General features: G+C 49.5%; 1 protein-coding gene across 2 annotated transcripts in view; it reads right to left on the bottom strand.

Annotated features, from left to right (window-relative positions):
* Positions 1-2787: 2787 nt before the first annotated feature.
* Positions 2788-23360, bottom strand: part of LOC127586363 (reticulon-2-like) — a 41475-nt gene continuing 20902 nt past the window's right edge. For both annotated transcript variants that reach the window (XM_052044263.1, XM_052044264.1), the window contains 6 exons: positions 14510-14717; positions 12638-12776; positions 7304-7373; positions 5710-5756; positions 4234-4292; positions 2788-3220 (listed from right to left, as the gene is read on the bottom strand). In XM_052044263.1, coding sequence (XP_051900223.1) covers positions 3178-3220; positions 4234-4292; positions 5710-5756; positions 7304-7373; positions 12638-12776; positions 14510-14717 — 566 coding nt within the window. In that variant the 3' untranslated portion in view covers positions 2788-3177. The remainder of the gene's footprint in view (positions 3221-4233; positions 4293-5709; positions 5757-7303; positions 7374-12637; positions 12777-14509; positions 14718-23360) is intronic.

Here is a 23360-nt window from a genome sequence, read left to right as displayed (position 1 = left end):
TGGGAGTGCTTGTGCATGAATTGCAAAAGGTTGGTTTACAGGTACAACAGGTTATCAAGAAGGCAAATGAAATGCTGGCCTTCATTGCTGGAGGGATTGAATTTATGAGCAGGGAGGTTATGCTGCAACTGTACGGCCGCACCTGGAGTACTGCGCGCAGTTCTGGTCTCCTTACTTGAGGAAAGATTTGTCTTTGGAGGAGGTGCAGAGGAGGTTCACCAGGTTGATTCCAGAGATGAGGGGGTTAGCCTGTGAGGAGAGATTGAGTCGCCTGGGACTATATTCACTGGAATTCAGAAGAATGAGAGGGGATCTTATAGAAACATGAAAAATTATGAAAGGGGTAGATAAGATAGAGGCAGGAAAGTTGTTTCCGTTGGTAGGTGAGACTAGAACCAGGGGACGTAGCCTCAAGATTTGGGGGAATAGATTTAGGATGGAGATGAGGAGAAACTGCTTTTCCAAGAGAGTAGTGAATCTGTGGAATTCTCTGCCCAGGGAAGCAGTGGAGGCTACCTCATTAAATATATTTAAGACACAGTTAGATAGATCTTTGCCTAGTAGGGGAATTAAGGGTTATGGGGAAAAGGCAGGTGGGTGGACCTGAGTCCACGGCCAGGTCAGGCATGATATGATTGAATGGCAGAGTGGGCTCGACAGGCCAGATGGCCTCCTCCTGCTCCTGTTTCTTATGTAAACCTCTTCTGCAATGGGTCTGTCGAATTCAGTAACATGGGAAGGTGAATACAAGAGTACTCACACACTGGTTAGTGCCAGTTACCAAGGCAAGTGTCTCCCCCATCTCCAGCTTTGAGGAAGGGCCAATCAGCAATCAGTGGCAGAAGAGGTTCACCAGGACGCTGCCTGGATTCGAGGCTACGAGCTATAAGGAGAGGTTGGACAAACTGGGTTGTTTTCTTTGGAGTGTCGGAAGCTGAGGGGAGAGCTGATAGAGGTTTACAAGATTGAGAGGCATAGATAGACAGTCAGACCCTTTTTCCCAGGGTGGAAATGTCAAGTACTAGAGGGCATGAATTTAAGGTGGGGGGGGGGGGTGAAGTTTAAAAGAGATGTGTGGGGCAAGTTGTTATAATACGGAGAGTGGTGGGTGCCTGGAATGTACTGCCGGGGTGCTGGTGGTGGAAGCAGATACAATAGTGGTGTTTAAGAAGCTGTTAGATAGATAGACACAAGAATATGCAGGGCGTGGAGGGAAATGGGTCATGTGTGGGTAGGGGAGATCAAGTTTAGTTCAACATTAAGTTCAGCACAGACATGGTGGGCTGAAGGGCCTGTTCCTGTGCTGTCCTATTCTATGTTCCAGTGGTGTCTTTCCCTGAACACCAGCGGCCTGGTAACGTTGTTGGAGCTGGCTTCAGTTACCCCGAGGATGAGTTCAGTTGAGCCATGTTGTTCCGCCAGCCATTCCTCTTTTCTCTTTGTTATTTCCTTCTGCGTTTGGACAGGACCCAAAAATTCTGCAAACAGCACAGTTTTATTGAAGTGTCGTTTATCATCCACTAGATATCCACCTGTAGTGGTACACTGGAACAAGCTGTACAGTTATAGTTCACGCCCTGCTTTGAGGTCAGGCATTCTGCGCCCGTTGTTATGTGTCTGTTACAGATTCCTGTATCCACACCTACAATGGACACCGCCCATGTAAATTCAACTCTGGGTGGTGGCACACAGCAGGCAGTAGGGGACCTGTTGTAAACATGACCAATTTTCCCATTGGCTCGTTGGGAGACTCCATTATAAATGCAGAGACAGGAATTTATAATGGCACTCTTAAAGCACCCGTTCATCTCACTCTCCCGCAGCACTGCCACTGGCCAAAAGGTGTAATTACAGCGTGACGTTTACATAGACATTTTCCTTTATAGAAATGGACATGGGAATTTATAATGGGATAAAGGAATTGCATGCAGATGTAAGATTTTTTATATATTATAGATTTTTGGTGCCTTGCTTCATACATGATAAGCACTCTTCTTTATAAATAGATACTCCCCAAAGCATAACTCCCCCCCCCCCCCACCCTAAACTGTTGACAGCCCCCAACACTCTAACAGCTGCTAGGATGGCCATGGCAGGCAAGATATTGGACTGTGAGAAGAATCACAGCTAAATCTGTCCTCGTGAGACATGCGCGCGCACACGCGCACACAGACACCCACACACACACACACACACACACAAAAGCTCTTCCAGACGGAACTCCCTGGCGGGCTCAAGGTGCCTGGATAACTGTCTCCTCTCGAGCCCGAGGTCAGTGACTGAATCCCCACAAGATTCTGTCAGCTGGGGGAGCATGGGGCAGTGCCAGCGACCTTCATGCGTGAACCTTAGGAAGAAAGGCAGCGGAAGCTGTCAGAGGGTGGGGCCACTTCACCGTTACCAAGCCCCCTCCTGTTAAGGCTAAATTTGATTCCATTTTGTTTTTACCCTGTGCTGAAACTTTGTCCTTGTTTGTAACCAAACCCCACCCTTGAATTTCCTGAACTCTATACCCTCCCTAATAATCTCCCACCCCACAAATCCTCTGTTCCCCAAACCCAACGAAATCCCACCTACAACTCTCTGTAGCCTAAATCTGTATTAACCCCCCACCCTACAAACCCCTGGCAGATTAAACTCTCTCCATTAATCCTTCCATCCGCAACCCCCCCCTTCCCTGAACCTCTCCATCAAAATCCGTACCCTACAATTCCCCATATCCTAACCCCCTCCGTCAAACCTCCCACCTCTCCCACCCTGTCTCCCCTAAATCCCACCCTCCGTTTACAACCACCCCCTCACTTGCCCACTGAGCCCTTTCCATTGAAACCCCACCATCCAACAACCCCCTAGTGCCCCAAACCCAGTCTAAAATCCCCACCATTCCCTCATAAATGGCATCCCCAATTTCCCCAGATCACACGAGGACACGTGGTATCGATGTGGCCAGGTTGCTTCCTTCAGAGACTTGGGCCTGAACCCACATTAAACCAGGTGTACTTCACGCGAAGGGGGAGGTCTTCAGTGCTTGGCATGGGGTGTATTTAAGTCTCCGAATTCACTGCGTCCAGTGTCGATGCTCTTACTGCTGGCAGGTTAAGACTTTCATTGATAAACATCGGTTGGATTGTTGGGTCCCAGACCTGGGTTCCAGCCACAGTTTCAGCTCTTCTCCTGTTATTCTGCTTTGGGTCTCGATCCCGGGAGCTTGGCTTGGATTCTGCAACAGGATGGAAGAGGGATTGATCAGAGATGGAGAACGTTCACCATGGAAACCTGACTCCCAGGGGTCGGAGGTCGGAGGAAGGGCCACCTTCAAATCCAATCAATGGAGCGTGCGAGGCCGGAGTGTGCAACAGTGTGCCGGTGGTCAACGTGACGCTGAGGGAGGTGAAGGGTCGGTGTTGATGTTGGGGGAAGAGGTCAGCTGGCAAAAGATCACGAGGTGAAGGGTCAGTGGGAGAGCAGTCCGTGTGAATGGAAAGTTGTTTAAAGGCCAGTGGGTGAGAGGTCAGTGGGAGAGGGGTCAGTGGGTGATGGGTCAGAGGCTGAGGGGTCAATGGGAGTGGGGTCAGTGGGTGAGAGGTCAGAGGGAGTGGGGTCAGTGGGTAAGGTCAGAGGGAGAGGGGTCAGTCGGAGTGGGATCAGAAGTTATGGGTCACCAGGTGAGGGGCCGGTGTCAATCCAGTGAATGGTCCTATTCTCAAGGCTGGTGCTGGTGAGGTTTTGCCACCTTCAGAGAGTGCCCTCGGTGCCACCTCTCCCAGGATAACTTGGCCTCAGGGTCATCCCACCCTGCTCCCCTGTTGTTTACATCCAATATTTAATCACTTTCTGGGAATCCAGTTTAGCGAAACTGCCCCTACCCCCAAACTCTCTCACACATCTGTATTGAAACACACACATACATCAGTACACACAGACACTCACACACAGACACTCACACACACACACACACACACACACACAGAGACACAGACACACACAGAGACACACACACACACACACACACACACACACACACACACACACACACACACAAATGCCAACACACTTGTTCTGCCAAGATCCTAATGTGATAACAAGGACAGAGTCTGCACCATTCCAGTGGTTACCCAGATGTGAGCCCACAGGAGCTGGATCTGAATGGCAGTACATCGGATGTCCCCTTCCCTCCCTCCCCCTCACCACCAGCCCTCTGACCAGAACCAACCGCAGCCGATGAAAACGTACTTTGCTGTCACGTCCTTGATCTGTCCTCTCAGGAGCCCCAGGTATTGGTTAATCTGCACCTGGTGGGAAGGAGAAGAAACCAGTGTGATGGCAGTTGATTGGTGGGTTCACAACACACAGCGAGAGTGCTGCCCACTCCGTAACCCTCTCAGTGGCAGGTGGCACCCGCAGCGATGACCGCTGTGGTCCACCTATCGAACTGGAACGAGGAACAAGGTTGGGTCTTGCTCGGAGAAGCTGGCAGAGGATGCCCAGAGACTGGGGTTAGTTGGGGGCTGGTGGTATGGGGTGGGCGTCTGCTGGTATTGACTGAGCTGTTTGCTGGTCATCAGTCCTCTACTGGAAGGGCAGGAGAACCAACATCAGCGTACCCTGGCAAAACTTGGGGTTCGAGATACTTCAGCTTCTCTGCCCACGACATCGACTGTCCACTTCCCTCTACAGATGCTGCCTGACCCGCTGGGTTCCTCCAGTCTCTGGTGTCCCCACATCCTCAGCACCGAGGCCCTCTCCTACAATGGGCAGTCCATATTGTTCACCTGCCCAACAGCAGACTCCTAAAACACTCTAATCCAAGCTCTGCATTAGGAGGAGATTACTACATGAGCAGCAGAAGTGATTCAAGGATGTGCTCAAAGCTTCCTTGAAGAAATGATTCCTGGCAGCCTCTGGTCTGTGGAGAAGGAGTTTGGGATCGTACTGAGGACCTCGAGGCCACTCCTCAGGAGCACACAGACTCAGTAATTGGTTTATTATTGTCAAATGTACCGAGATATTAGTGAAAAGCTTTTGTCTGCGTGATATCCAGACAGTGGTGGATATCTGATGTCCTGACCCAAGGTAGCCCGAAGCTATGGGGGTTTCCTGGGGGCTCCCCAAGGCCTTTCCTGCCAGTGGGGAGGACAGAAGATCTCACTGAAACTTAGGGCTGAGGAGTCTAGGACTGGGGGCGCAGTCTGAGGATAATGGGTGGGCCACTTGGGACTGAGATGAGGAGGAATTTCCTCAGGAAGAGGGCAATCCTTTGGAATTTTCTCCACCGGAGGGCTGTGGGGGACGGGTCATTAACACCAGATATCGGTCAGAGGACTCAAGGGATTAGGTCAGGATGGGAAAGAAGCCAAGGTAGAAGCTCCGCGGACCAGGCTCGAGGGGACAAATGGCCTACTCCTGCTCCCAGTTCTTGTGGAAAAGTTGCCCACGACGTCCACAGGCAGAGCGGCAACAGGTCCATTGGGAGATTTCTCGGGAGCCACTGGTGACCTGGGAAGGGGTGGGGTGGGGTTTCCTGGGTGTGCCCCACAGTCGTACACACCAGCCAGCAGAAGGCACTGAAGGGCAGTCAGCTCTGGATGGGAAGAGGATGCATACAGGAAGAGGCCACGTGGACGGCCACACCTGAGTTAGCTCAGAGGCGATCCGGTGTCTGGGGCAGGGAGCGGACGGGGTGTGGGGACAGGTGGGTCTGACACTAACCTTGTGTTTCCTGTATATCAGGGGAATGATGAAGGCACCAACCACCACTGAAAGAACAAGAGAGAGACAGATCAGGGCATGCAGATCGTTACCTGGGCAACACTAAAATAGGTACTATCAATGGTGAAGCAGTTTATCAAAAAATTACAGGGGGATCTTGATCGGCTGGGTAAATGGGTTGAGGAATGGCAAATGGAGTTTAATTCGGATAAGTGCGAGGTGTTGCATTTTGGAAAGTCAAATCAAGGTAGGACTTTCACAGTGAACAGTAGGACCCTGGGGAGTGTTGTAGAACAGAGGGACCTTGGAGTTCAGGTACATGGTTCCCTGAAAGTGGAGTCACAGGTAGACGGGGTGGTGAAGGCGGCTTTTGGCACGCTGGCCTTTATCAGTCAGACTTTGAGAACAGTAGCTGGGAGATCACGGTGCAGTTGTACAAGACGCTGGTGAGGCCGCGCTTGGAGTATAGTGTTCAGTTTTGGTTGCCCTGCTATAAGAAAGATGTTATTAAACTGGAAAGGGTTCAGAAAAGATTTACAAGAATGTTGCCAAGACTCGAGGGACTGAGTTATAGGGAGAGGTTGGGCAGGGTGGGACCTTTCTCCTTGGAGCGTAGGAGACTGAGGGGTGACCTTATAGAGGCGTATAAAATCATCAGGGGCATAGATAGGGTGAACGCACACAGTCCTTGTTCCAGGGTTGGGGAATCAAGAACTAGAGGACATAGGTTTAAGGTGAGGGGGGAAGGTTTAATAGGAACATGAGGGGCAAATTTTTCACACAGAGGGTGAATGAGGTGCCAGAGGAAGTGGTTGAGGCAGGTACAATAACAACTTTTGGACAGGTACATGGATAGGAAAGATTCAGAGGGATACGGGCCAAACACAGGCAAATGGGACTAGCTTGGATGGGCATCTTGGTCAGCATGGACCAGTTGGGCCGAAGGGCCTGTTTCCGCGCTGTGTGACTCTATGACTAGACCGATACACCAGGTCAGCTAATTGCACGGTTTGGGGCTGGACATTGGGCGTCTCCTTGCTGGTTGGATCAGCCAGCCCATAGCTGGATGGATTGAGCAGGCCATCCATGCAGGACCCACGCACTTTGACCCCTGAGCCTATCGAGGGTCCATGGCTCTCAGCCGATGGGTGCCGGGAGGCGGGGCACTGTGCTGTGACTCCAGTGCACAGAGGGCTCACTTCCAACCTTCCTGCCCCACTTCACCCTGTCAGAGGGTTGGTCGAGCTGTGGAGTCCCCCTGACCAATGGGGCAAGTAACAGCGGGCAACCTTGTGACAGGCAGCCACCAGCAGTCAATGGCATGGCACCCCGCCCCTTCCACTCCCGCCTCCCTGACAACACGCCCGTGCGTTGTGCCCGATCCCCTCAGTTAGCCAATCAGAGACGCAGAACCATCAGCAGCTGCGGGATCTGATTGGAGCAGGCCACAGGTGATGTCACGTGACACGTGGCGGTGACCTGGAGTTCCTGCCCAAGTCCCAAACGCTCAGCGGCCTCCAGAGACGTCAGGGCAAATCCGGAGCGTTCCCGGGAATGTCGAGTCGGCACAGTAGCAGCGATAGCTGCCCCTTACCCAGAATGGTGAGGGTGAGTCCATTGAACAGCGCCCCGATGTACGTCAGCAACCACAGCAGGACTCCGAACTGGAAGGGAGAGAGAGGGAGACGGATCAGAGACGGTCTTCACTACACCTCTGTCACACAGCCACAAGGGATGGGAGATCCTTGGCCCATTGTGCCAGTCCTGGCCCTTTGACAGAGGCACCCAGGGAACCCCACTCGCCCTGCTCTATCTCTGTGCCCATACACCCAACTCTCTCCTGAAAATTACTGCTGAATCTGCTTCCAGCAGGTAGCAAGTTCCAGAGCACAAACTACTTGCTGGTTTGTCTTCGTGGTTTGCAATTTATTCGTATTGGTATTGGTTTATTATTGTCACTTGTACCGAGGTACAGTGAAAAACTTGTCTTACAAACCGATTGTACAGGTCAATTCATTTAACAATTAACCAACACTGGCTAACAACTGACCAAATTTTTTATACCAGCATGCCACGAGGAATCAAGGGGCATTTTGTAGAAACTTTTAAAGGACAGCAAGAATATGCTGCAGGGCTTGTTCAGGCACGAACAAGATGTATGAGTCAGCTTTGTCCCCAGAAGTTCTGTGGTATGACTGTCCCCGAATTTTCAAGTCAACAGATGTGTTTAGTAGAGTCAGACTTGGAGGTGCTGATAAACTTAGGGTTCTCCCCCTGTCAGAACAACCTGTCGGTGAAAATTGAAGACCAATTAACCAGCAATTCATGAGTCTACGTGGACTTACTCGATCACAGATGATACCATCAACAGAGATGGGTTTGTGTCAATCAGTTGTGAGTGCATTATCCATTTTAGAGATGTGGTGTTTGGGGGTCACAGAGAGAGAAAGTTGCAAAGGACTGAAGAGCTGTAACACAGCTCCTTTGAGTCATCACTGGGGTGATTTGCATGCAGATTCAGTGTTAGAAAGAATTGTGTGCGTACTGATGCTACAGTGAAGAGTTAAAGCTTTGTAAGGTCATCAGGGTACAGAGAACATACCAGTACATGGTACCTTGTGGTATTTTATATCACTACAAGAAACTACAGAAGATATTGCATTCATAGTGCTCTATATTGTAATAGTTGTAGAGTTTACTTAGTTTTAACAAACTTTCAAAAGAGTCCTGGGTTTTGTTTTACTACTGGCCTTGACCATGGTACCCCACCAGATAGGTTTAGGCCCAAACTCAGAGATTTGGAAGAACTGCCTACAAATTTGACATCCAATGGCGACCCTGATAGGGGTAAACTGAGAATTATGGTGCTGGGGTTAGAACTCGTCATTGAAAGAGAACTGGACAACTGTCACTGTGACTGCAACTGAATCCGTCCAAGGTGCCGAGGAATGGGAAATGGATAAAGCCTGTGTAGTTTTAGTGGCTCAGTAGAGAACACAGCCCAGGAACATCAGGAGAAGGATAAAGTTTTGTGGGGAAAAAGATACAAGGCAACAGGGGAAGGATGTATTAATAGTGGGATTAATGAAGGAACCATTGGAGACAGGGCAGAGAGAGATGAGAGACCAGGTTCCGCTGGTCAGGAGCACGGACAGTTGAGGGATAACGTCGGAGTGGCACTTCATTGGCAGGAGTGGGAAGAATCTAACCATATATCTGGAGCACAGGGATTTAAGGCGACCTTCCGTGAGAGCAGTGAAGGGAAGCTGCAGAACGTGCTGAGCGTCCATCAGGCGAGGAAGTAATGGAACAGCTGCAGAACCTACAGGGAGGCATCGTCGGTGCCACAACAGGGCTGTGGAGGAGGGGAAGGCTTTGGACAGGTGTCAGAAAAGGCCGGTGGAAGGCAAAGGGAGCGCAGAGTGAGGAGGAACGCGTTTTGGGGGGGGCACCTGGCGGTGTCGACCTATGGTGAAGTTGCCAGTGGAGGCTCGATTGGATGGTTGCCATGTAGGGTTCCCACAAGCCTGAGCAGAGGAGGTGACTGCTCGTTGATGTGGATGGGGCAGCGCTGGCTGGTCTGCCTCAGGACCCTGCTGGGCATCCTGGCTACCAAGTGACGCTTTCAGGGAACTTGCAGGTGTGGAAGAGGCGGAGCGTTTGATATAAATGGCTCAGGGGAGGAGGAGCACCCAGAACCTTTGTGAACAGATTGTGGGCCATTTATAAGGAGGACAGTAAAACCGAATATCATTTAGCAGGAGATAATTTCCAATGGTTGCAGTAAGCCATAGGATATAGGAGCAGAATTAGGCCATTCGGCCCATCGTGTCTACTCCACCATTCAAAAATGGCCGATTCTTTTTTCAACCCCATTCTTCTGCCTTCTCCCTCAACCTTTAACCTCCTCACTAACCAAGAACCTACCAATCTCTGCCTTAAATACACCCAATGACTTGGCCTCCACAGCCCTCTGTGGATCCCACAGATTTACCACCCTCTGGATGAAGAAATTCCTCCTTATCTCAGTTCTGAAGGGACGTCCCTTTATTCTGAGTCTGTGCCCTCAGATCCGAGACTCTCCTACTGACGGAAACCTCCTCTCTACATCCACTCTATCCAGGCCTTTCAGTACTCAGTAGGTTTCAATGAGATCCCCCTTCATCCTTCTGAACTCCATCGATTACAGGCCCAGAGACATCAAACATTAACCCTTTCATTCCCAGGATCGTTCTTGTGAACCTCCTCTGGACCCTCTCCAGGGCCAGCACATCTTTCCTTAGATATGGGGCCCAAAATTGCTCACAATATTCCAAATGTAGTCTGACCAACACCTTATAAAGTTTCAGTAGTACATCCCTGCTTTTATGTTCTAGTCCAACCAGTTACCAGCCTTAGAGCTCCCACAGAGCCTATCTACACAGCCATGGGAGGATTTGACCTGGGAGACACAAGCTCCAGTGTTGAGGAGGGTGCTTACACTTCAGAGGGGGTTCAAGCAGGAATGGCCTCCACTGATAGCCCCATAGTCTTCAGTCAGTGCAGTTGAACCTCTTGAAAGACTGTCAGGAAGGAGAAAACAAACACACATCCCACTGATAACTGGAAACAGGAAAGCTTAGAAATGAAGGGTGCCCCGGGAGAAAGCATATGAACTGAGGCAAGACCAGACACATTTCCCAGCACCCTGCAGCAAACACGTTTCACAATCTGATTCCTGCTGCAGATCAGAGATTTGTAACAGAAAGTTTGGTGATGCGGAGGTGTCTGAGTATGTCAATTGTATTCTCAATAACTTAGTGCCTCTATTTTTTTAAGGCACTAAAGTAAAAGTCACCTTGAAGTATGAATATGTTTTACACTGGCCTGCTTGGGTAACCCTTGAGAGGAAGTCAGATCTAGTCTCTGCACTGATTTAAGGTGTGAGCTTTAAAATGTTGCATGAAGATTGGCAACTTTTGAATTACAAGAAAAGCGGGAGGGAGAGAAAGAGAAAGAGAGAAGGAGAGAGATAGAGAGAGACAGAGAGAGAAAACATGGTCGAGAACACTGTTAGGCTGTTAGGTGTCTGTAAAGTCTGTGTTGGGAGTAAATTTGAGTTAATCTTTTACTCTGCCTGAACCAACTATGTTGCAGGGAATGTGATGAGGAGAAGGCTGAGTAATATTTCAAGAGGCAGCGTCTCTTTCAGAAACTTTTACCCTTTCACATGCTATGAGTGTTAAAAGTTTTATTGCACCGTGGAAATTAACTTTTTAAATTTGCAAATATTCCTGAAGTCACCTAGAAGCATGATTGTGCTTTACATTGTTAACCCCTGACAGAGTCATATTTTATTTTTGAACAGTGTGGTTCCTGTTTGAAGCAGGCACTCAGACTCTTTTCCTCTTTCCCTTTATTTATAAGTGATTGTGTTTCAATAACATTTTTGATCTGAATTAATGCGGGAAGAAGCAAGGCGGTGGATTCCACAGTTGGCACGCACAAATCCAGTTATTGTTCCTGCTTCAAACAGGAAACAAACTGTTCAAAAGCAAAATATGACTCTCTCAGGGGTTAACCATGCAGAACAATGTAAGGCACAATCATGCTTCTAGAGACTTTGAGAACATTTACAAATTAACTAGTAATTTGTGAATTATGTGAGAATCTCTGATTCCATATGTGATATTCCTACATATTAAAAACTGGGAATTTTGAATCGGAATTTTGGGAAATAGGTTGTGACAATTGAGAGTAATCTCAAAGAATATTTTCCTTAACAAGATTAGTCCCGATGTTGCTCATGACTTTTGATGTTCCAACTGATTTTTACGTTGAATTTCAAAAGGTTATTTAAACAAGATAAAAGTTTAACAGATTAAAGACATTTCCATGCAGTTACAGCTCTCACCGCAGGTTGTGTACACCCTCTGCTGGAAAAAATTGAGCATGATTGAGCACTGAAGGCATTGGGATGTTCTGTAAGGGAGAAATGCTTGATCCACAACCTCTGCAAACCAAGGAAGTCAAGGTCTACAGCTGCAGGGGAACACCACCACCCGCAGGTCCCCTGCCAGGTCATACACCACCAGCCTGACGTGAAAGTAAATGCCATTCCTTCATTGTTGCTGGGTCCAAGTCCTGGAACTAACCCCCCAGCAGCACTGTAGGAGCACGTTCACCAGAAGGACTGCAGCTGTTTTAGAAGGTGGCTCGATACCACCTACTCAGGGGCAATTAGGGAGGGGCAGTAAATGCTGGTTTCACCAACATTGCCCTCACCCGGTAAAAGAATTTAAAAACCCCAGTTAGTCCCATTCTTCACCTCGTTCCCCATGTGAATTTTTACAGATGAACAGACCAATACCCACCAGTACTGTACCCCAGTGTTGCATAGTGACAGACCCATCCCCACCAGTACTGTACCCCAGTGTTGCATAGTGACAGACCCATCCCCACCAGTACTGTACCCCAGTGTTATACAGTGACAGAACCGTCCCCACTGGTACTGTACCACAGTGTTATACAGTGACAGACCTGTCCCCACCAGTACTGTACCCCAGGGTTATAGAGCGACAGACCCGTCCCTACTGGTACTGTACACCAGCGTTGTACAATGACAGACCTGTCCCCACCGGTACTGTACCCCGGTGCTATACAGTGACAGACCCATCCCCACCAGTACTGTACCCCGGTGTTATAGAGTGGCAGACCCGTCCCCACGAGTGCTGTAACCAGTGTTGTACAGTGACATGTCTGTAATGGCACACACATATGATTCTGAAAGGTCTCAGTGTGAGCGGTGTTGCAGCCTGTCCGTGTTACCTCATCACTGGAACGTTTACCAGTCCAGCAGCCTCCTCTCTCTCTCTCTCGATGTCGGCTGCCTCACCCCACTGCCTGATTCTGCCCTTTAAATCACCTGCCCAAATCCCCGCACTCTCACCTTCAGAGAGTCGAGCAGATCCTCGACCAGGATGAGCCGGCGGAGGTGGTTGATGGTGCTGGTTAGATAAGACATCAGTGTTTCTGAATATTTCCGTAACTGCTCCTGTGAGAGGCTGATGTCCAAATCAAGGTAGCTCCTGTGGAGAGAGAGGGTAAGAGAGATGGGTGAGAGGGGGGGCGAGGCGGCAGGGCAGGGCTGGTGTGTTGGGGGTAGAGATAGAGAGAGACGGAGAAAGAAAGAAAGGGAGAAAGAGGAAAAGAGAAAACAGGTGAAGGAAAGACAGAGTGAAGCAGAGAGAGGATGAAGGTGAGAGAGGGAGAAAAGGGTGAGGGAGAGTGAAAAACTGATAAGTGGAGAGGGAGGGAGAGGGAAGAGAGGAGGCATGAGGAGGGGTTGAGAGAAGGGGACAGAGGGGTGAGGAAAGAGCAAGAGAGACCTGAGAGATGGGGAGGTACAGGTGAAGAAGAGAGAGGCGAGCAGCTGCTTGCACGGGGCACTGGGGTGGACCCCAGTGAGTCTGGACAGCAATGGGAGCCAAACTCCCAGGACTGGGCAACCAAAAACCCACCTAATTCCAAATGCACCAGAGCCCTGGAGACTGAGCCCTGTCAGCTTCCATGATCCAATGTGAACATCTCTTAGAATATTCCAAATACCAGAAAATTGTCACCACATGAACTGGTCCAACGCCTGGGACTCAAAGCAGTTTCATTCTACGTTTGAAAAGGGTTAAGTTCTGAGCAGGGTTCGATGGAATTCTATCCTCATGCCCAATCTGTGGAAAATCAAGCAGGGATAGACTTGAGGCCGGAAGATGATTGGAACGAAATCCATTTCCTCCGGTGGCGGGAGTCAAGAACATGGGCCATATTTAAAATTGGAGCCCGGCACCCCAGGGTTTGAGTCCAGGAGCACTTTCCCACCTGAGGGGTGAGTAAAATGTTTCCTCATTTGATCCCAGGATGTGGATGTCACTGGTTGGAGCAACAGTCACAGCCCATTCCTAACTCCCCCTGACACCAGGAGATTACAAGGTCCTTGCCAGGAGTTTGCCAACCTGGTGTCACCTGTGGGCCAGACCAGGTAAGGAGAGCACAGTTTCACAGACTCTATGACAGCACAGTGGCGCAACACGTAGAGCTGCTGCCTCACGGCACCAGAGACCCAGGTTCGATCCTGACCTCCGGTGCTGTCTGTGTGGAGTTTGCACGTTCTCCCAGTGACCGTGTGAGTTTCCCCCGGGTGTTCCAGTTTCCTCCCACATCCCAAAGACGTGCAGATCGGTAGGTTAATTGGCCGCTGGGAATTGCCCTGAGTGTGTCAGTGAGGGGTAGAATGTGGGGGGAGCTGATGGGACTGTGGGGAGAATAAAGCAGGATGGTGAATGGGTGGTTGATGGTCAGCACAGACTTGGTGGGGCGAAGGGCCTTTTTTGGTCTTGAATGGCTGGTTCTCCGTGATTCTCTCTCTGACTGGTGAACCAGATAACAGTCCAGTAGCTTCATGCACCATTACTAACGCCATTGTTTTATTGAAGAGTTTATTTCTTATTGTATTTCAACTTGTGTGTCCGATCAATAGCCCAGGCCCCAGGAGAGAGGAGAGAGAGAGAGGGAAAAAGAGAGACAGAAAGCTGAGAGAAGAGACGATAAAGAGAGAGTTTCAACAGTAAGTTACTAATCCAGTATCTCAAGCACTAGGTTCCTCTCAGAGAGCTGTTGAGCCTGGGAGCAGGTCAATTGAAAACTCTGGATCGGATTCTTAGGCGAGAAGATGAGAGGGTGTGGAACCGTGAGGGACGAGGACGGAGCGGCTACGGTCTAACTCAGCGTCGGAGGGGTTGAATGATCTCCCAGGGCTGGTACTCACTGGAATGGATGGACCTCCTGTGTTTTGTAGATCAGGTGTAAGACAGACGTGTAGAGTCGGAGACTGATGGTGACGGACAGCGCAGAGAGGACCAGGTATGCCAGCACACTGATACTGCTGAACTGGGTGAGAGAGAACAGGGTGAGGATGACGGCACCGAATAGGGTGCCCGTCTTCTTCACATCCTCCCAGTACAGAAGGTCAATCACTGCAGGGGAAACGAGAGAGAGAGAAAAACACGAGTGAAAAGCCGCCGTTAGATCAATATCCCTCACAAACCGAAGCATTAACTCTGCTTCTCTCTCTGCAGCTGCTGTCTGACCTGCTGAGTATCTGCAGCATTCCCTGTTTATACTCCGCATTTTCCCCCATCCTACATTAGGACCCTCTTGTACGATAAAGATAAACTCTTGACACATCAATCTACCTCGTCATGGCCCTTGCACTTTATTTATCTGCCTGCACTGCACTTTCTCTGTAACTGTAACACTATATGTTATTGCTTTTCCCTTTGTACTACCTCGATGTACTTGTGTTTGGAATGATCTGTACAGATGGTATGCAAAAAAAGCTTTGCACTGTACATGTATCAATAATAAATTAATTACCAATTATATTAGAGCTCATGGCATGATGGACGCCTGGAATAAAATCTATGTTGTTATAAATTCACTCTTGGGGATGTACTGGTGAGACTGTCCCTTCAGAGTGCGAGGATGAGCTGTCTACTTGTACAGCTGCAGTCCTTCTGGGGGAAGGTGCTCCCACGGTGCTGTTGGGGAGGGAGTTCCAGGACCTAGACTCAGTGAAGATGAAGGACGGGCGATACGTTTCCACGGCAGGAGCGTGTGTGGTGGAGCTGGAGCCAGTTCCGTGTGCCGCTGTCCTATACGGCAGGGGCGTGGGTCTGGGAGGTGACCCACACTTGATGGACAAATGGAGAAGTGATCTCCGGACCCCAAAACATTCCCTGGATTTTTGCCAAGGATACAGCCAGGAATTCTACCAATCAGCAATGTGCTTGACACTTGCATTTCCATAGCATCTTTCACAACCACAGGATATCCCAAATGCTTTATTTTGTACTTATAATCACACAAGAGACCATTCGGCCCATCAGGTTCATGCCAGCTCCTGGGGTGGGGGTAATCCCATTAGTCCTGTTCCCTCTCTCCTAATTTCCCTGTAGCCCTACTACCTCAATGCACTGTGTAATGAATTGACCAGTACGATCGGTGTGCAAGACAAGTTTTTCACTGTACCTCGGTACAATTGACAATAATGAACCAATACCAAGTTACTCTCTCTCCCACCTGCCCATTAACTCCCCTTTGATTCATTTTGCCTTTAACCTAGACTAAATGTAAACTCACAGCAGCTAATTACCCCACCCACTTTGGGATGTGGGTGGAAACAGGGGTCACGGGGAGAACGTGCAAGCTCCACAGACAGCGCCGGAGCTCAGCATCAGACCCGGGTCACTGGCTCTCCGCACTGTGCTGACCCGCAGAAAACTGAAGGAAAATGCGGGTGCTTCCTTGAGCACAGCAAGGTCCCACCAATAGTAATGGACAACGATCTGATAGTCTGTTTAAGTGACGTTAGTCAAGGGCTAAATATTGGGCAGCACATCATCTTTACTCTGAAACCTTACTAGGGCGGGCAGTGTCTCGGTTTAATGTCCCCCCCAGAAGGCAGGACCTCTGAGAGAGCAGCACTCCCTCAACCTCTGGCTCCCAACTCAACAAACAGATCATCACAGCCACACGACCAAACCATCCCAGCAGCAGAACTGTCCCCAACCAATGGCAGATGGAGCAACCCCTTCCACTCAGCAACCCAGACCGTGACTCCCACAGGCTGTCCTCATGGATCTGGGATCCACTGAGCATTCCGTCAGTAGCTGTCAATCAGGATTTTGGGCTCATGAGGTGGGGTCTGAACCCCAGCGCCACATGAGAACTGGGGAGATCTGTGGACCCAAAGCGAGGAAAATACAAATTAGCTGTGGGACGTCACTTAGTCCCTTCAAACTGCTCTGCTGGTCCATAGGTTCATGATAGAGTCAGAGTCACAGAGCAATACAGCACAGAAACAGGCCCTTCAGCCCAACCAGTCCATGCTGACCATGGTGCCCACCCAACTAGTCCCAATTTCCTGCGTTCAGCCCATATCCCTCCAAGCCCCCCCTACATGTACCTATCCAAGTGCTTCTTAAATGATACTATTGTACCCGCCTCAACCACCTACCCCGGCAGCTCGTTCCATACATTCACCACCCTCTGGATGAAAAAGTTGCCCCTCAGGTACACTTTAAATCTTATTGGAATTGGTTTACTATTGTCACAGGTACCGAGATACAGTGAAAAACTTCTGTTTACGTGCTATCCAGACAGATCATTCCGTACATAAACACATTGAGGTAATAAAAAGAAAAACAGAATGCAGAATAGAGTGTTACGGTTACAGAGAAAGTGCAGTACAGGCAGACAAATAAAGTGCAACGGCCACAACGAGGTAGACTGGGAGATCAAGAGTTCATCTTTAGCGTATGAGAGGTCCGTTCAAGAGTCTGATAACAGAGGGATAGAAGCTGTCCTTGAGTGGCTGATCTGATTCTCAACTCCACGTTCCCTCCTACCCCGGAAACCTTTTAATTCCCTCTTACTTATCGAAAGATCGATCTTCCTCTACCTTAAAAATATTCAAAGGCTCTACTGTCACCAACTTTTGAGGAAGAAAGTTCCAGATCCTCAGAGAGAGAAAAGTCACCTCAGCTCAGTCTGAAGTGGGGACCTGTTTTTTAAAAGGTCGACCTCTGTTTCCAGATTCTCTCACAAGGGGAAGCGCCCTCTCCACACCCATCCGGACAAGACCCCTCAGGATCTTACCCGCTTTAGTCAAGGGATAGACGTCAGGAATTCACAATGTGAGCACAAGTCTGACAACCGGAGTCAGTTCCAGCCAGTCAACCTCGCTCCCAAGTTGTGGAAGAAACCGCAGCAAAGACCTGGGCCGAGGAAGTGAAGGGAAGTGAAGCCATCAGCAGGGGTTCAGGGGGTAACTTTCTTCCTAGGCTCTGGGTTTATATCCCAATTTAAGGACAGCTTCTACCCCACTGTGATGACTATTGAACTGTTCCCTTATACAATGAGATGGACTGTGACCTCACGATCTATCTTGTTGTGACCTTGCACCTTATTGCACTGCACTTTCTCTGTAGCTGTGAAACTTTACTCTGTACTGTTATTGTTTTTACCTGTACTACCTCAATGCACTCTGTACTAACTCAATGTAACTGCACAGTGTAATGAATTGACCTGTACGATCGGTTTGTAAGACAAGCTTTTCACTGTACCTCGGGTCAAGTGATAATAATAAACCAATACCAATACCAAAAGAAATCCAGGCCAGAATTTTGGAGCAGCACAGCAGGAGCATTGCACTCCCAGAGAAGCCATCTCCCTGACAAGATTTTCTCATATTTAAGAAAATAAGAAATAAGAGCAGGAGTAGGCCATTTGGCCGGTCGAGCCTGCTCCGCCATTCAATCATATCATGACTGGTCTGGCCGTGGACTCAGATCCACCTACCTGCCTTTTCCCCAGCACCCTTAATTCCCCTATTATGCAAAAATCTTTCTAATTGTGTCTTAAATATCACACTTACACTTACTTTCTCTTCTACTTATGAGATGGGAGGCCATTCATTCCATCAAGTCTATGTTAGCTCTCATCAATTCCATTCCCCTACCTACTTCCCCTGTTGCCCATTCTGTGATGGATATTCACAGAGGCCTACTGCTAACCTCAGCTTTTCAGAACGGCAGCGTGAACTGTCCAAAGGTCAACAAGTGGTTGAGCTAAAAGCCCCTTTGCAAAAACAGCAGAAATTGTTTGTTGTTTGTGAAGTTAAAACTTCGAACCAATATTCCCTGCTCAGCCCCTTAACATAAACAAGAGAACAATGGGGTCCACGTTTACTGAATTAAACCCTCCATCCCCCGGCCTGGACACGTGGTTGAAAAAACACCACACGCCAATGATGTCAACTAAGTGAAAAACAGTATAAATGTTAGAAAGCAGTCGGGGTAGTCGGGAATGACAGAGAAGGGGTTACAGAAAGAAGGCCTAGAATTCATTCCTCAGCATTAGTGTAGCGGTTAGTCTAACACTATTACGGCACCAGCGACATGGGTTCAATTCCCGCTGCTGCCTGTAAGGAGTTTGTACGTTCTCCCTGTGTCTGCGTGGGTTTCCTCCAGGTGCTCCGGTTTCCTCCCACATTCCAAAGATGTACGGGTTCGGAAGTTGTGGGCATGCTATGTTGGCGCCGGAAGTGTGGCGACACCTGCGGGCTGCCCCCAGTATTTCACTGTGTGTTTCGATGTATATGTGACCAATAAAGATATCTTATCTTTTGCGATGGACAAATGTTTGTCTGCAACTTGTTGGTATGACTTTTTAGCTTGTAAGAATTGTACATGTGTTTGGAAATCCTTTGCAAGTTACAAGTCATTGTTAAGAAGTACTTATTATAATTAAATGTGTCTCACTTAAAATAAACTGTTTAAACTGCTTCGTTAGCTGGAAGTATCTTCTCCTTGGTCGGGAGGGGGGAACCACCGCTTGAAATAGTGATCATTGACAGCTGGACCTTTCCGTAGAGACTAAAGTAGTGAAGTAAATTAGTCCTTGAAGTGTAGGTTGATACAGTATAATCTCCCTATGGTGAGGGTAAGTTTAGAGCTCTTGGACGGTACACTCAATATCGTCACAATTCTCTTTCCCATTGACTCCCTGCCCCAGGTTCCTCTACCACCCACCTACACTACGGACAATTTATAGGGAATAATTACTCTCCCAGCACATCTTTGGGAATGTGGGAGGAAATTGGAGCACCATACAGTCACAGGGAGAACGTGCAAACTCCACACAGACAGTGCCGGAGGTCAGGATCAAACCCGGGTCACTGGAGATCCCCTGTCCCCTCCACTCTCTCAGATGACCCAAAAGATCCCATTGCACTCTCCTGAGGTGATCTCCCCAGTGTCCTGTATCAATACAAAAAACAGGCTACCTTGGCACTAAAAGAGAAGAGAAACTGCTAGAGGAAGTGAGTCAGGAAGCCTCTGTGCAGGGGAATGGACAGGCAACATTCCAGGTCGAGATGAAGGGTCTTGACCCGAAACATCGACTGTCCATTTCCCTCCACAGATGCTGCCCGACCCACTGAGTTCCTCCAGCCGTTTGTTTTTTGCTCCAGATTTCAGCATCTGCAGTCTCCTGTGTCTCTACCTTGATGCTGCTGTGGGATAAGACCGGAAGATATAGGAACAGAATTAGGCCCATCGAGTCTGCTCTGCCATTCAATCATGGCTGGTTTTTTATTTCTTTTCTTTCCTCAACCGCAATCTCCTGCCTTCTCCACGTAACCCTTAACCCCCTCACCAATCGAGAACCTATCAATCTCTACCTCAAATACACCTGGCCTCCACAGCCCTTTGTGGCAACAGATTCATCGCCCTCTGGCTGAAGAAATTCCTCCTCACCTCAGATCTAAAGGCACGTCCCATTATTCCGAGGCTGTGCTCTCAGATCCTAGACTCTCCCACTAATGGAAACATCCTCTCCACGTCCATTCTACCCAGGCCTTTCATAATTCTTGGGATCTTGCTATTTACACATTGCCTGCCAGGTTCTACGTGGCCCTGGTTCAGAAGTTACTTCACTGGCTGGAAAGCACATTGTGGGGGGTGGGGGGGGGGGAGTCAAAGACAGAGGGAAACAGGCCCTTCAGCCCACTGAGTGTGTGCTGGCTATCATAGAACATAGAACAGTACAGCACAATACAGGCCCTTCGGCCCACAATGTTGTGCCAAACTTTAAACCTCGCCTAATAGCCCTCTATTTTAAATTCCTCCATATGCTTATCTAGTAATCTCTTGAATTTGACCAATGTACCTGCCTCCACCACCGCCCCAGGCAGCGCATTCCATGCCCCAACCACTCTCTGGGTAAAAAACCTTCTTGTGATATCTCCCTTGAACTTCCCACCCATTACTTTAAAGCCATGTCCTCTTGTATTGAGCACTGCTGCCCTGGGAAAGAGGTGCTGGCTGTCCACTCTAACTACTCCTCTTAATATTGTGTACACCTCTATCATGTCTCCCCTCATCCTTCTCTCCAAAGAGTAAAGCCCTAGCACCCTTAGTCTCTCCTCATAATGCATACTCTCTAAACCAGGCAGCATCCTGGTAAAGCTACACCAATCATACACCAATCCAGTCTTGTAGGAGGGTGTGAAAGGTGCTACAGAAATGCAATCACATCTCTCAGACTCCCAGAGTCCAGCACCTCCGAGTTCCCAGCACCCGGCATCACCAGGGGCAGCCGTCGTAATTCAACCCCTGCCACCTCCTGGGTCGGGGTCTGCGTTGAGGACGGTGTTTTGCATCATGAACATTCCCAGAGCTATGATTAGCCTGGTCACCGGAGCAACGGCAGGGACAGGGGGCTGCCGGCACGACAGCTGATCCAGATCGGGTTGCAAGGAGAGAGGGAAGGTTCCACCCAGGCCTGCATGGAGGGGGGAAAGTGCAGCAAGGGAGGTCGAGACAGAAAATGCACAAATGCAGGCGATTCACTCAACAGGAAGCCGGCGCAGGCGCAGCAAGGAAAATGCGACGCCCTGTCTGTGCCACGGGCTGGAAGGAGCCGGCCGTGAGCTCTCCGTGCGCCGGACAGGACTCGCGCCGGACAAACTGCTTTCTTTCCCACCCGACCACCCGCCGAACCCGGCCGCGCCGCCGCACTTTGATTCCCCGCTACCGCGCGCGGCAGGAGCCGTGAGGCAGAGCTGACCTTTCCACCCCATGTTCCCACACCCGCTCTTCCTCGGCCAGTGGTCACCGGGAGCAGCTCTTGAGGGCGGACGGTGTCTGCCACTGGCTGGGGCTGAGAGCCTGTGCCGAGACTGCCTCCCCAACCCCCCCCCCCCCCCCCCCACCCTCGCACTGGCAGGTTAACCCCTTGTGGTCCGTGACTCCTCTCAGTGCTGGCAGCCGAGGCAGGAATGTCTCGCCCTGCGCTGCATTTCTATGGCACCTTTCACAGCCGTAGGTGGTCTACAACGGAAAAAGGACAGGAAATGTCGGAAACACCCAGCAAGTCAGGCAGCATCCACGGAGAGAGAAACAGAGCTATCGCTTCAGGTTGGAGACTCTTTGTCACTGAGAATTCACAGATCATTCCAGATATCATCCTGGAACGTTACCTCCACTTCCCTCTCCACAGACGCTGCCTGACCCGCTGGTGTTTCCAGCATTTTTTGTTTTTATTTCAGGTTTCCCAGCACCTGCACATTTTGCTTTTTTTTATTTCCATCCACAATCGAAGAACTATTGAAGTATAATCATTATTGTAATGCCCCAGGTAAAATATGCACAGCACAATCCCACAAAGGGCAACACGGTAATAACCAAATGCGGCATCTTGATGCTAAATATTGGCCAGTCATCCAAGAAGAGACCCCCCTCCCAACCTCGCTCCTCGGAACATCGGCCATGAGACTGCTGAGGTTTAATGAGTCATTCTAAAGACGGCACCTCCAGCAGTGCAGCACTCCCTCTGTGTGAGGTCAGATCTTCCCCTCAGGTTCAAACACAAGGTGCTGCAAACATTCAGGATGCCAGGGGGCATCTGTAGAGGGAGAAACAAAATCAACGTCAGGTCAAAGACCCTTCATCTAAGTTCAAGCTGTAACTCTACTTCTCTCTCCACAGATGCTGCCTGGCCTGCTGAGTGTTTCCAGCCTTTTCTGTTTCTGTTTCACAGGCAGCCGGTGGGGTCATGCTTCATATTTATAATATGGTTGGAATTTTAATGCCCCACATTCATCATTGGTCTTACGGGGCTTCAAATGTACAAATCACTTAAGGACCACGGTTACAATCCAATCGCAATCAGCCTGCAGTTACCATGGTTACAATCCAACATCCATCAAGCTGCAGTTACCATGGTTACAGTTACCATGGTCACATCCCAATCTCCATCAGGCTGCAGTTACCATGGTTACAGTTACTATGGTCATAGCCCAATCTCCATCAGGCTGCAGTTACCATGGTTACAGTTACTATGGTCACAGCCCAATCTCCATCAGACTGCAGTTACCATGGCTACAGTTACCATGGTCATAGCCCAATCTCTATCAGGCTGCAGTTACCTGGTTACAGCTTAACTTCCAACATGACCTATGGTGACAGTCCAATCTTCTGGACTTTTCCCAGTCTGGAGTTATCGCAGAGTTATTGCGGAATTATTACTCAGGAACTCAGAGTGAAACAGACCTCAGTCTGCTTGTGTGACCTGTGACAAATGACTCTCCTCCTGACACCCCAAGTCCTTTCCATCATCCACAAGGCATGTCAGGAGTGTGATGAAACACCCTCTGCTTGCCTGGATGAGTTCAGCTCCAATAACTCTCAACAAGCTCAACACCACCCAGGACAAAGAAGCCCCTTTGATTGGCACCCCCTCCACCACTCTACGTGTTCACTGCAGTGACTGCAGTGTGCACCGTCTTCAAAATTCACCGCAGTTATCCACCCAGGTTACTCCCACAGCACCTCCCAAACTCTCCCACCAAAGCAGACAAGGGCAGCAGTCACATGGGAACACCACGCCCTGCAGATTCCCCTCCAATTCACGCACCATCCGGACGTGGAAATCGCGGAACTTCCGCCCAGCTGAGCAGTGGGAACGTCTCCACCAGAAGGACCGCAGCGGTCCGAGAAGGTGGCTCGTCACCACCTCTTCAAGGCCAATTAAATACTGGCCTTGCCAGTGACGTC

The sequence above is a fragment of the Pristis pectinata genome, chromosome 35 (genome assembly GCF_009764475.1).
Source record: "Pristis pectinata isolate sPriPec2 chromosome 35, sPriPec2.1.pri, whole genome shotgun sequence".
NCBI lineage: Eukaryota > Metazoa > Chordata > Chondrichthyes > Rhinopristiformes > Pristidae > Pristis > Pristis pectinata.
Note: the sequence above shows the minus strand (reverse complement) of the source record. Positions and strands in the feature narration are given on the sequence as shown.